The sequence below is a fragment of the Monodelphis domestica genome, chromosome 7 (assembly GCF_027887165.1).
Source record: "Monodelphis domestica isolate mMonDom1 chromosome 7, mMonDom1.pri, whole genome shotgun sequence".
Lineage (NCBI taxonomy): Eukaryota > Metazoa > Chordata > Mammalia > Didelphimorphia > Didelphidae > Monodelphis > Monodelphis domestica.
In genome coordinates this window covers 237,451,725-237,466,702 of record NC_077233.1, presented here as the reverse complement: position 1 = coordinate 237,466,702, position 14,978 = coordinate 237,451,725, and the positions used below count along the sequence as shown (strand labels likewise).

At 39.0% G+C, this 14,978-nt stretch overlaps 1 protein-coding gene across 3 annotated transcripts in view; it reads left to right on the top strand.

Annotated features, from left to right (window-relative positions):
* SUSD1 (sushi domain containing 1) overlaps positions 1-14,978 on the top strand; it is a 376,643-nt gene that overhangs the window by 167,739 nt on the left and 193,926 nt on the right. For all 3 annotated transcript variants that reach the window (XM_007498165.3, XM_007498164.3, XM_016423857.2), the window contains one exon: positions 2,806-2,995. In XM_007498165.3, coding sequence (XP_007498227.2) covers positions 2,806-2,995 — 190 coding nt within the window. The remainder of the gene's footprint in view (positions 1-2,805; positions 2,996-14,978) is intronic.

Below are 14,978 nucleotides of genomic sequence, written 5' to 3'. Positions count from 1 at the left end.
GGTTTTCAATACTAAAGACACAGTGTACAAAACAAAGGAGGTGATATCAAAATATGGTGTCCACTTCTGAAACCCACGTATTGGAAGAACATTGAGAAACTGGAGTTCTCTTAGCAAAGGATAATCTCTTCTGAAGCAACAAGATACTCTGGCATCGAAGAGAAGACTTGGAAAGGACATAAGATCATGGCCAGAGCTGGAAAGAACCTCAAAGGCCATCCGGTCTAGGAAGGCTGGTCTTCCATGATTAGAAGAACGTTTTTGGAAGATGGTTAGGTTGACTCTCCATGGCCCCCAAGGCAAGAATTAAGGCTATTGCACTGAAATGGCAGAGACATATTTATAATCAATGTGAGGAATGACTTGACAATTTTGTTGCAATTTATGATTTCATTAATGTAGGGAATTCTCAGCCTTAAAACTCTCTTCACTGATCAGCAGATTATCCTACAATTTAGAGTTTTAATCTGAGACACTGAGTTCTTAAGAGACTTGCTCATGGATAATGTTTATCAGAGTCAGGACTAATACATCTTCCCAGATGTTCCTGAATCTAGGGCCAACTTTTTATCTGCTATTCCACAATGCCTCTCTTTCTAAACATTGTTGTTTAATCACTTTTCAGTCTCATCCTACTTTTATGAATATATTTGATATTTTCTTCTTGGTAGGATTACTGGAATAGGTTTGTCATTTCCTTCGCTAGCTCATTTACAGATGAGGAAACTGAGGTAAACAGGGTTATTTGCCCAGGGTCACATAGCCAGTACATATCTGAGATTGGATTTGAACTCAAAAAGATGAGTTTTTCTGACTCCAGGCTTGGTGCTGTATATGAAAACTGTCCCTCTCTAAAAACTAGATAAAGTGAAATGGACAATAACTTGCCTTTATGGCATTTGGAGGTTTGTAAAGCACTTTACTAAAATGTCATTTTATCCTCATAAACAACTCAGTGAAATAGGAGCTATTGTTATACCACTTTTTATAGGAGGGGAAACTGAGGTAGATACAAGTTAATCAACTTGGACTATGTCACACAGCTAGGAAATATCTGAAGCTACTCAGGTCTTTTTAATTGTTCTCTAAAGTACCTTGATACCAAATGTTCATATCCCTTTTTGTGTGTCATGGACTTCAAAGTCTGGTGAAATTTTTCAGAATTTCCAGAATTTCAGAATTCAGAAACAGAATAATGTTTTTTGAGTATATAAAATAAAATACATGGGAATATAAGGAGAATCAATGACACTGGAACACATTTATCAAAATATATATTGTTAAAAGTTCGTCAACCCCAGGTTAAGAACCCCCCCCCTTTTGGGAATTACAAGGGGAGAGGACCTTCAGCCATAATAAGGATAACTCCCAGGCAGTTGTATTCCTTTTAGTGGGAGATCTCCAAGGATAGCTTTAATTTTCCTTTGTTTGGAATGACTTTAATTGAATTAGGCACAGACCTTCCTTTAGTTGAGAGAACTGATGGTATGGATGAGATGATTTTTAAAAATTCTTTCTTCCCTTAAATTTTATATTGTACTCAAACTGGAGAGTAGCTTAATTAATGAGAACTAAGCTAATGTCCTCAGCGGTGATGAAGAGCATTTTTTTTTGGATTACCACTAGAGGGCAAGGCTGCTACATGTTTAAAAACCGAAATGAAATCAATCTTTTGGGTTGATTTCATGCAAAGAATCCCTGTAAAACTGTTGATACAAATTTAGTATTGTAATGAGCAAAAGATGAACCTGTATAATGCCTCCAGTGAATTATCTCAGGTTTTGTCAATGGGATATCAGCTTGTTGCTCAGTCATTTCAGACTCTTCATGACCCTATTTAGGGTCTTCCTGGCTAAGATGCTAGAGTAGTTTGCCTTTTTCCTTATCCAGCTCATTTTACAGATGAGGAAACTGAGGCAAACAGGATTAAGTGACTTGGTTAGGTTCACATAGCTAGTAAGTGTCTGGGGCCAGATTTGAACTTTGGTCTTCTTCACTATATACCTGTGCTACCCATCTACCTGCCCTAAGGACCATTAGATCTTTCCATTTGATTTATAACTGATAACCTCCTTTCTGTGTTGTCCCCTCCATTAGAATGGGAGCTCTGGGAGAACCAAGACTGTGCTGGGCCTAGAGTCAAAAAAACCTGAGTTCAAATATAGCCTCAGATGCTTCCTACCTGTATGATCCAGGACAAGTCATTAACGGTGTTTGCCTTAGTTTCTTCATCCTCATTCCTCAGATCAAACTGCTAGAAATTCTTAAAAGGAATTTAAATGAGGTGGAGAAGAGAATGGCAAATCACTCTATTATCTTTGCCAAGAAAACCCCAAATGGGATCATGAAGAATTGGACATGACTGAAATGACTGAGCAACAACAACCCAAAAAGTGCTTACTACATAATTCTCATTGATTCAAGTTCACAGATTTCCCATTCTTTCCTACTGGTATTCCAGGATGATCCAGTCTTGATTGTAGGTAAAAATATTTTCAGTCTCTGATATTTTTTTCTAGTAAACTTAGGATAAAGATAAAACCTAAACCAAATTGGTGGGAAGAAAGGGAAGTATTTTTCTCATTTAGTCTTTATTTTTCCTGACTTTTTGATATTTATAATCAACCAGAGTTTAAATATTGTTTTATTTTTAATCTCTTTTAATTTTATTTATTATTTATGTATATCATTTTTATATCAATTACTTATATTTGACTTGTTATAATAATATATTCTAATTCTATATTGTTATAATAAATATTATATTGCTATATGATTTATTTATACATTTTGATTTCATAACAGTTTCAAGTCCTAGGACGAAGATGGTATCAGAATAACTTTTATCATTCAGCATCATTTAACTTTACTACAAGGGAAAGATATCCAGAGGTGTGTTTAGATCTGTACCCAAGAACTTGTTACACAGTAAATATCACCACTGTGGCATTTCCAAAACACTTGGCACACATCATCATAACAACACCAAAATCAGGTAGGTTCTACCACCTTCTTCTTCTATATGCTTTAGGACAGAAAGTTAAATTGTTCAAAATGGTATAGAGAAAGGGACATTAGATCATAGGATTATAGGTTTACAGTTTGGAGAGACCTTAAATACCACAGAGTCTGACCCCTTCCTTTTTTCAGGGGAGAAAACTGAGACCCAGAGAGGTTACAGTGTCTGAGTTGGGATTTGAATTGAGGTCTTCTTGATTTCAATTGCCCAGTTGTGGTCCTTAAGGTCTGGTTTCCTGTTATAATCTTTTGGTTTTCTGCTTTAATCTTTTGATTTTCTGCTATAATCTTTTGAAATTTCTTTTTGGTTTGGTCTATCCTGCTTTTTGTGGTTTCCAGCTGTTTCTCCAATTGGGAGTTCTGGTCCTTTAAACTGTTATTTTCTCTTTGAACTATTTCCCACTTTTATTACCACTAGGCTTTCATCTTTTTGATAAGCTTCAATTTAAATTCTTCAAGAGCTTGTGGACAATTTCCATTTTTTGGGAAGGTTTTGGCTTTGTTTGAATTTCTTCCTCTATTTCCTTTGTAGCCTGGATTTTTCCTCCATAAAAAATTTCGAGGGTCAGTGCCTTCTTTTGTTTTTCTTGTAGGGTGTTTGTAACTCCTGGGCACAATTTGCCATCATTGTGGAGGTTTTTCCTTCCCTTTTTAGTCAGAAATCTGAGTGAGATGGGCAGGCTCTCTGTGTATGGAGTTAAGGAGCAAGGTTTTTGCCTGAGGCCAGCTATTGAATCTCCGCAGCCTCTATTGTTCTCTGTCCTTCTCTGGGCTACCTTCCGATTGCCCAAGATCTGCGCTCCCCAGCCCATGGGGTTTCAGGTGTAGCTACTCTCAGGGGTAGGTCTTTGGTGGTCTTAGTCAACTCCCAAGGACCTAGAGGTGCTCCTTGATCACTCACTGATTTTGGCGCTCCCTGGCTCTGACTCTGACTCTGTAGGTGGGGTGGGGGAGGGTAGGTCAGCTCACGTTTGGGTGGGAGCTTTTCCACCCCCTTATAGTGTGGAAATGCCCAAATCCCACATACCTTCAGTGCTGTGCCCTACTGTAGAGTCCCTTTGTTCTTATGAACTTGGTTTTTATTTTGGTCTTTTGAGGTAGTCTGTATCGGTGGGTGCTGAGGAGAGGAAGCGACCCGCATCTAGACTGCCGCCATGTTTACCTAGAATGGTCTTCTTGATTTCAAACCAAGTACCCTATCCACTCCACAATGCTCCTCCCAACCTCATTTGCCTCTACTTGGTAAACACTAGTTTCAAAGTCTTATTTTTTTATGAAAAGGACTTTGTTTCCATCCTTTGAATCTTCTGCATTGGTAGTTCTTGGAAACTCAAGGCATCCCTCAGTCATGGTCCCTTATATCCAGTGTTTGGGCTTTTCCTACTCTGTTTAAAAAATGTCCCAGTTTGGAAGCTAGAACTAAATAGGAAATGAAACTGGTAGGATTTGACATTCTTTTTTTTTTTGTTAATATAATGTATTTTTTTAATGAGCATTTTGCTTTCCTGGTTTCAGTTTCACTGGGTATATTCCTCTTGGTTTCTCCATTATTTTCTCAACTTATTTCCCTCAAGAATCCCTCTTTGGTCTGTTTGTAATTGAAGACAGTATCATTTACCCTAAGAAAATTTACAGCTTCTCAATAAATAAACCAAGAGATAAAATTAGCTGGCTAGCTGCAGGGCAGTCTTTCTCTTCCTTTGCATTGTGTTGGCAGTTCTGAAGATCCTATGTGTGGAGTCCTTATTTTTCATTGCTTTTCGGCAGGGGGAGGTGGGGAGGGCAGGGGAGAGATTCTCAGAGAGAAAGACGGTTGCGTGTTGTCTTCTAGGAGCCACTCAGAAAACATCTGACCTTGCAAAGATAAGAAAGAGGGGAAACACTTGACTTCTGTGTTCCTGAGATAGTGCAGAAGCCAGGCGAGGTGGCCAGAAGTGACTGTATGTTGGTGAAAGTAGGCCAGCCTCCCAGAACTGTACTTGGGTTTTCCAACGTACCTCTTGTGGGAGGTGCTTCATCTTTCTCTGCTAAATTGGTTTAGCATCAGCAGGTTTGTCACCCAGAAATAAAGAGAGGGGAAATGGAGTGGGTGACCCAGTTCCTGGGAACCATGTGAGAAATAATAATAAATTCTTTTCAAGGGGAGGGACTGGATCAATGATTTTTGTCAGGGTGGGAGATCTTCTACTGTGGAGTCTACCCTCCACTTATACAGATCAGCAACTCTCCCTCAACTTATTTTTTTAATTTTTTTTTGGGGGGGGGGTTAAGTGACTTGCACAGGGTCACACAGCTAGGTAGGGTCTGAGGCCACATTTGAAACCAGTACATCTGGTCTCTAGGCTTGGCTCTCAGTCCATTGAGCCATCTTGCTGTCCCCTATGACATTACTTTCTTTTTTTAAAAAAATAATATTTTATTTGATCATTTCCAAGCATTATTCGTTAAAGACAAAGATCATTTTCTTTTCCTCCCCCCCACCCCCCATAGCCGACGCGTGATTCCACTGGGTGTCACATGTGTTTTTGATTCGAACCCATTGCCATGTTGTTAATATTTGCATTAGAGTTTCGTTTAGAGTCTCTCCTCTGTCATGTCCCCTCAACCGCTGTAGGCAGGCAGTTGCTTTTCCTCGGTGTTTCTACTCCCACAGTTTATCCTTTGCTTATGAATAGTGTTTTTTCTCCTAGATCCCTCGAGATTGTTCAGGGACATGACACCGCTACTAATGGAGAAGTCCATTACATTCAATTATACTGCAGTGTATCAGTCTCTGTGTACAAAGTTCTCCTGGTTCTGCTCCTCTCGCTCTGCATCACTTCCTGGAGGTCGTTCCAGTCTCCATGGAACTCCTCCACTTTATTATTACTTTTAGCACAATAGTATTCCATCACCAACATATACCACAGTTTGTTCAGCCATTCCCCAATTGATGGGCATCCCCTCGTTTTCCAGTTTTTGGCCACCACAAAGAGCGCAGCTATGAATATTTTTGTACAAGTCTTTGTGTCCATTATCTCTTTGGGGTACAGACCCAGCAGTGCTATGGCTGGATCAAAGGGTAGACATTCTTTTGTCGCCCTTTGGGCATAGTTCCAAATTGCCCTCCAGAATGGTTGGATCAGTTCACAACTCCACCAGCAATGAATTAGTGTCCCTACTTTCCACATCCCCTCCAGCATTCATTACTTTCCTTTGCTGTTATGTTAGCCAATCTGCTAGGTGTGAGGTGATACCTCAGGGTTGTTTTTATTTGCATCTCTCTGATTATAAGAGATTTAGAACACTTCTTCATGTGCTTATTAATAGTTTTGATTTCTTTATCTGAGAACTGCCTATCCATGTCCCTTGCCCATTTATCAATTGGAGAATGGCTTGATATTTTTGTACAATTGATTTAGCTCTTTATAAATTTGTCAGAGGTTTCTATGAAGATTTCCCCCCAATTTGTTGTTTCCCTTCTGATTTTAGTTACATTGGTTTTGTTTGTACAAAAGCTTTTTAATTTGATGTAGTCAAAATTATTTATTTTACATTTTGTGATTCTTTCTATGTCTTGCTTGGTTTTAAAGTCTTTCCCCTCCCAAAGGTCTGACATGTATACTATTCTGTGTTTACCCAATTTACTTATGGTTTCCTTCTTTATGTTTAAGTCACTCACCCATTTTGAACTTATCTTGGTGTAGGGTGTGAGGTGTTGATCAATTCCTAATCTCTCCCACACTGTCTTCCAATTTTCCCATCAGTTTTTATCAAATAGTGGATTTTTGTCCCAAAAGCTGGGTTCTTTGGGTTTATCGTATATTGTCTTGCTGAGGTCGCTTTCCCCCAGTCTATTCCACTGATCTTCCTTTCTGTCTCTTAGCCAGTACCAAATTGTTTTGATGACTGCTGCTTTGTAATATAGTTTAAGGTCTGGGACTGCAAGGACCCCATCATATGTGGTTTTTTTTTCATGATTTCCCTGGATATCCTTGATCTTTTGTTATTCCAAATGAATTTTGTTATGGTTTTTTTGTAAACCAGTAAAGAAATATTTTGGGAGTTCAATGGGTATGGCACTAAATACATAAATAAGTTTGGGTAGGATGGTCATTTTTATTATATTGGCTCGTCCTATCCATGAGCAGTTAATGTTTTTCCAATTGTTCAAGTCTAGTTTTAGTTGTGTGGAGAGTGTTTTGTAGTTGTGTTCATATAGATCCTGTGTTTGTCTTGGCAGATAGATTCCTAGGTATTTTATTTTGTCTAAGGTGGTTTTGAATGGGATTTCTCTTTCTAGTTTGTGCTGCTGAGCTGTGTTGGAGATATATAGAAAAGCTGATGACTTATGTGGGTTTATTTTGTATTCCTGCAACTTTGCTAAAGTTGTTGATTATTTCAATTAGCTTTTTGGTTGAATCTCTAGGATTCTTTACGTAGACCATCATGTCATCTGCAAAGAGTGATAACTTGGTCTCCTCCTTGCCTATTTTGATGCCTTCAATTTCTTTTTCTTCTCTAATTGCTACTGCTAATGTTTCTAGTACAATGTCAAATAGTAGAGGTGATAATGGGCATCCTTGTTTCACTCCTGATCTTATTGGGAATGCATCTAGTTTATCCCCATTGCAGATGATATTAGCTGATGGTTTTAGATATATACTGTTTATTATTTTTAGGAACGACCCTTCTATTCCTATGCTTTCTAGTGTTTTTAATAGGAATGGGTGTTGTATTTTATCAAAGGCTTTTTCTGCGTCTATTGAGATAATCATGTGATTCTTGTTGGTTTGTTTATTGATGTGGTCAATTATGTGGATGGTTTTCCTAATATTGAACCAGCCCTGCATCCCTGGTATAAATCCTACTTGATCATGGTGGATGACCCTTCTGATCACTTGCTGGAGTCTTTTTGCTAGTATCCTATTTAAGATTTTTGCATCTATATTCATTAGAGAGATTGGTCTATAGTTTTCTTTCTCTGTTTTTGACCTGCCTGGTTTTGGAATCAGTACCATGTTTGTGTCATTAAAAAAGTTTGGTAGAACTCCCTCTTTGCTTATTATGTCAAATAATTTGTATAGTATTGGGATTAACTGTTCTCTGAATGTTTGATAGAATTCACTGGTGACATGGATAGGCAGTTCTCAGATAAAGAAATCAAAACTATTAATAAGCACATGAAGAAGTGTTGTAAATCTCTTATAATCAGAGAGATGCAAATAAAAACAACCCTGAGGTATCACCTCACACCTAGCAGATTGGCTATATAAGAACTATGCCCAAAGGGCGACAAAAGTATATCTACCCTTTGATCCAGCCATAGCACTGCTAGGTCTGTACCCCAAAGAGATAATGGACAAAAAGACTTGTACAAAAATATTCATAGCTGCGCTCTTTGTGGTGGCCAAAAACTGGAAAACGAGGGGATGCCCATCAATTGGGGAATGGCTGAACAAATTGTGGTATATGTTGGTGATGGAATACTATTGTGCTAAAAGTAATAATAAAGTGGAGGAATTCCATGGAGACTGGAACAACCTCCAGGAAGTGATGCAGAGCGAGAGGAGCAGAACCAGGAGAACATTGTACACAGAGACTAATACACTGTGGTATAATCGACTATAATGGACTTCTCCATTAGTGGTGGTGTAATGTCCCTGAACAATTTGCAATCTAGGAGAAAAAACCACTATTCATAAGCAAAGGATAAACTATGGGAGTGGAAACATCGAGGAAAAGCAACTGCCTAAATACAGTGGTTGAGGGGACATGACAGAAGAGAGACTCTAAATGAACACTCTAATGCAAATATTATCAACATAGCAATGGGTTCAAATCAAGAAAACATGTAATGCCCAGTGGATTTACACGTCGGCTATGAGGGATGGGGGGGTGGGGGGAGGAAAAGAAAATGATCTATGTCTTTAATGAATAATGCTTGGAAATGATCAAATAAAATATAATTTAAAAAAAAAAAAAGAATTCACTGGTGAACCAATCAGGCCCTGGGGATTTTTTCTTAGGAAGTTCTCTGATGGCTTGTTGGATTTCATTTTCTGATATGGGATTATTTAAGAATTCTATTTCTTCTTCTGTTAGTCTAGACAGTTTGTATTTTTGTATATATTCATCCATATCACCTAAATTGGTGTATTTATTGCCATATAATTGGGCAAAGTAATTTCTAATGATTGCCTTAATTTCCTCTTCATTGGAGGTGCTGTCCCCCTTTTCATCTTTGATGCTGTTAATTTGCTTTTCTTCCTTCCTTTTTTAAATCAGATTGACCAGTACTTTGTCTATTTTGTTTGTTTTTTCAAAGTACCAGCTTCTTGTCTTATTTATTAAATCAATAGTTCTATCACTTTTGATTTTATTAATTTCTCCCTTAATTTTTAGGATTTCTAGTTTGGTTTTCTGCTGAGGATTTTTAATTTGATCGCTTTCGAGTTTTTTCATTTGCATTTCCAATTGATTAATCTCTGCTCTCCCTACTTTGTTAATATATGCACTCAGGGATATGAATTTACCTCTGATTACTGCTTTGGCTGCATCCCAAAAGGTATGAAAGGATGTCTCACCATTGTCATTTTCCTCAATAAAATTATTAATTGTTTCTATGATTTCTTCTCTAACTAAACGATTTTGGAGTATCATATTGTTTAATTTCCAATTAGTTTTTGATTTGGTTTTCCACGTACCGTTACTGATCATTGTTTTTATTGCCTTGTGATCTGAAAAGGCTGCATTTATTATTTCTGCTTTTCTGCATTTGTGTGCTATGTTTCTGTGACCTAATGTATGGTCAATTTTTGTGAATGTGCCATGTGGTGCTGAGAAGAAGGTGTATTCTTTTTTATCCCTATTTATTTTTCTCCATATGTCTATTAATTCTAATTTTTCTAAGATTTCATTCACTTCTTTTACCTCTTTCTTATTTATTTTTTGATTTGATTTATCTAAATTTGATAATGGTTGGTTTAAGTCTCCTACTAATATGGTTTTACTGTCTGTTTCTTCCTTTAATTCTCCTAGTTTCTCCATTAGAAATTTGGGTGCTATATTATTTGATGCATACATGTTGATTAGTGATATTTCCTCATTATCTAAAGTCCCTTTTAACAAAATATAATTACCTTCCCTATCCCTTTTGATCAGGTCTATTTTTGCTTTGGCTTTATCAGATATCATGATTACCACTCCTGCCTTCTTTCTGTCAGTTGAGGCCCAGAAGATCTTACTCCATCCTTTAATTCTGACCTTGTGGGTGTCAACCTGCCCCATGTGTGTTTCTTGAAGACAACATATGGTAGGGTTTTGGATTCTAATCCATTCTGGTATTCGCCTACGTTTTATGGGTGAGTTCATCCCATTCACGTTCAAAGTTATGATTGTCACTTGTGGACTCCCTGGCATTTTGATATCCTTCCCTGGTTCTAACCTTTTCTTCTTCAGCTCTACCTTTTAGTCCAGTGATTTACTTTAAATTGGTCCCCCTTGTCCCCTCCCTTGATGTTTCCCTTTTTAGTCCCTCCCTTTTTGTTCCCTCCCCCTCCCCCCTCTCTTTCCCTCCCTTTTTGTTTTCCTCCCCCCCTCCCCCCCTTGGTTTTCCCTTCTCCCTACCCTTGTTGGGTAAGATAGGATTCAAGATCCCAATGGATCTGGATGTTTTTCCCTCTCAGAGTTGATTTCCCTGAGATTGAGGTTTAAGTAAACCACCCCCCCTCTCTTCCTCTCCTTCTTATAGGAGTTTTCTTCCCCTCCCCTTCCCATGTGAATCTTTGTGTGAGAAAGATTATTCTATTTGGTCTTTCTTTACTCCCTATTTATACATTACATTTTCCCCATATGTTAGTATACATAAATTGATATAAATGTAGTCCTTATAGAAGAGAGTTTGAGTAAAAGAAGAAGATAACATTTTTCTCCTTTCCCCTTTCCTTAATATTTACCTTTTCAGGTATTCCTTGCTCTTTGTTTTTCGGTATCAAACTTTCCACAGAGCTCTGGTCTTTTCTTTGCAAAAAGTTGGAAATCTTTTATTTTGTTGAATGCCCATACTTTCCCTTGGAAGTATATAGTCAGTTTTGCTGGATAGCTGCTTCTTGGTTGAAGACCTAGCTCTCTTGCCTTTCTGAAGATCATGTTCCATGCTTTACGATCATTTAGAGTAGAACTTGCAAGGTCTTGTGTGACCCTGATTGGCATTCTTTTATATCTAAATTGTCTTTTTCTGGCTTCTTTTAGGATTTTTTTCTTTTGTTTGAGAGTTTTGGAATTTGGCAATTACATTCCTGGGAGTTGTCTTTTGGGGGTTTAGTGTAGAGGGTGTTCTGTGAGCTCTGTCAGTGGCTGTATTGCCCCCTTGTTCTAGAATTTTCTTTGATTATATCTTGTATTACGATGTCGAGTTTGGTGTTTATTTCTGGCTTTTCTGCAAGTCCAATTATTCTTAAATTATCTCCTCCCTCTATTTTCCAAATCTGCCACTTTGTCAGTGAGATATTTTATGTTCTCTTCTAATTTCTTGGTGTTTTGGCTTTGCTTTATTAGTTCTTGCTTTAAAGCCTGGTTTTCTTTTTCAATTTGGTCAAACTGGTTTTGTAGATATGCGAATTTCTTTTGCATTATTTTCCACTTTTCCTCCCAGAAGGCTTCCATCTTTTTGATCATTTCAGATTCAAATTCTTCATGGGTTTGTGGAGAGTTTCCATTTCCTTTGGAAGGTTTCGGAGCATTTGCTTGTGTTTCCTCTTCTATCTCCTCTGTGTTTTGTATTTTTGCTCCATAAAATGTGTGCAAAGTCGCCCTCTTCTTCTTTTTTTTTTTTAATTTTGGGGCTTTTGTGCTTCTGTGGAGTTTGCCATCTCTATCTGAGTGGGGAGGACTAGCTTTTCTTATCTCTGTCTGGAGTTCAGAGGTTTTAGCCCTAGGCAGATTGTCCGTTCTATGCAGTTGTTGTTCTGTCTTCCCGGGGAAGCCAGGAATTGCTGGTGTGTCCCTGTTACTGCCCTCTTCTCCTCAGCACCCTCCAGATGCTTCTCTGTTGCCTTACTTCCATGCTCTAAGCCTCCTTGTCCCTTGTTTCTTTGCCTTAGCTGGCCAGCGCCAGCACTCTGCGGGGGGGGGGGGGGGGGGGGGGGGGAGGGGCCGAGGCTTCCGGGAGCTCCGAGGGCTCCTGATGGGATTAGCTTTTCCCTGGGTTGAACTGAGTATGCCTTGAGTCAGGGACTTTTTTCGTGAGACTCGGATGGAAGGATCCAGCCAGAGGGTTACAAGCTCCCCAGTCTCTCTTTGTTTCCCTGCTGTCTGGGTGCCCCATCAACTGGGTCAGGTTGTTTTCAGGGTTTGGCCTTCAGAATAGCCGGCTCCCAAGGCCCTTTTGCCAGCCCTGAGAGTTGCTGTTGTTCCAGATGACCCTGCTCTCTGAGGGGGAGGGGCCGCGGCTTCCCGGAGCTCCGAGGGCTCCTCCCAGGGGTTTACAAGCTCCCCTGTCTCTCTCTGTTTCCCTGCTGTCTGGGTGCCCCTCGACTGGGTCAGATTGTTTTCAGGAAGCGGCCTTCAGGTTAACCGGCCATGGGGCTCTGAGGTTGCCTCTGCTGCCTCGGACTCGGTGCTCTGGGTTGGGGGGGATGGGTCCTAGGACCTTCCTTCTGCCTACCTCTTAGGTCTGAGTGGTCTCGGGTTCTGGCTTTTGGGGGGGGGCATACCTTTTGATCCAGGTCCAGGTCCAGGAGGAGGACTCCCGGGGTCTATGCTGTTGATCGTTTTGAATTTCGGTGCCCTAGGAGCATATAGTTTGAGTTTGGTAGGGAAGGGTTTCAGGAGATCTGAACTTTAGCTTTCTCTAAGCCTCCATCTTGACCAGAAGTGCTTTAATTGTTTAAATTAATAATTTAATTTTAATTAATGTTTCTTTTAACCTTTACCATATTTTCTTCTTGTTGTTGTTGTTAGTGAAGACAGAAGAGCTTTAAGGGCTATTAAGTGACTTGCCTAGGGTCACCCTGCTAAATGTCTGAGGTCATATTTAAACCCAGGTCCTTCCAACTCCAGTTGTCACTCTCTATCCACACTGCTACTTAGCTACCCCTTCAACTCACGGTTTTAAGAGAGTTGTCTGGGGGGATCAAGAGAGTAAGAGACTTGCCTATCGTCACAGAGATAGTATATATCAACAAAACTTGAACCTAGATATTCCTCATTCCAAGGCCAACTCTCTATTTGCCTCTCATACTTAATTAGCATTTTAATGTTTATAAAACACTTTTCTTAAAATATCTCGATGAATTAGGTAGAGCCATAATTTCAGAAGGCAATCACGGCTTCTCCCCAGCATGTTGATATTTAGAGGGCTATGACAGCATGTACTCCTGTTGCAGGTGGAAACACTTAAACTTGGCACATAGTAAAAATAATTAGTCTTTTTAGATGTTTTCTGCCTTCTTCACAGGCAGTTTTTCTTAGCTTTTATGCAGGATACAAATGATCTTTACCAGAAAGCATTGTCATTCAGGATATTTTGAAATCAATTTGGAAGATTAACTATCAGTTTTAGATTTTTGTTCACTACAAATAACAATTTCAACAAGGAAAAAAAAAACAAGCTCAAATAGTCTCCACCCATAGGATGTGGTATCCTTTGGATTCTGTCTCCTCACTGTTGTGTCTTGCATCCCAGGGTCCAAAGTCTTTCCTTACATTTATCCCTGCCTCAACAAAAATTTTGAATTGATTGAGGTTGCTTCATGATGCTTGCTCAGGTCACATTTTATGGTGTTTACCTTCCACCAGAATCACTAGTAATAATTCTTTAAGAATTATAAGATTACGAGAAGAATGACCACCTACTGAAAAGAGTCTTGAACTCGGCATTCATGTATTTTATTTCATATTTGTGAGAATAGGACTCACATGCCAGTGCTATAGGTGTTACAGCCAGCAAGCAAGTACAAGGAATGGGAGCAGGCAGGCTCCCTTTTATTAATGAATCAATCCCTCCCCTCATTCACTGTTGGCCAGTTACTAGAGAGTTATCATCTGGTCAGGAGAGTCAGCTGATTGGCTTGCAATTTTCAACCCCAATCAGTTCAATAAGATGGTAAAGGAAAATAATAAATGTTGGAGGGGATGTGGCAAAATTGGGACACTAATACATTGCTAGTGGAGTTGTGAATTGATCCAACCATTTTGGAAGGCAAATTGGAATAATGCCCAAAGGGTGCTAAAAGACTGTCTGCCCTTTGATCAAGCAATACTACTACTAATACAATACTACCCCAAAGAGATAAAAAAGGGTTGTGCAAAAATATTCATAGTTGTGCCCTTTGTAGTGGCAAAAAATTGGAAAATGAGGTGTCCCTCTATTGGGAAATGGCTGAACAAATGGTGGTATTTGATGATGATGGAATACCACTGTGCCTAAGGAATGATGAACTGGAGGATTTCTATATGAACTGGGAGAACCTCCATGAACTGATGCAGAGTGAAATGAGCAGAACCAGAAGAACATTATACACAGAAAGTGAAACATTGTGAAATGATAGAATTTAATGGACTTTGTAACTTGTAACAATGCAATGATCCAGGGCAATCCTGAGGGATTTATGAGAAAGAATGCTATTCACATCCAGAGTAGAAATGCAGAAGAAAAACATATGACTCCTCACTTGTTTATATGGGTATATGATTTGAGGTTTGGTTTCAAAAGATCACTCTATTGCAAAAATGAATAATTTGGAAATAGGTATCAAGTGATGGCATTTATATAACCTAGTGGAATTACATATTGGCTCTGAGAAGGGCAAGGGAAGAAGGGAGGATAAGAAAATGTGTCATGTTAACATGGAAAAAAATACAACCCCAGTCATTCACATGGGTTTTAACTAATCCAAGAAAAGCAACTTTACTTGTTAGCCTCTTGAAGGACTAACCTATCATGTGTTCCCCCTCATGTACTGCTGACATGATGTGGG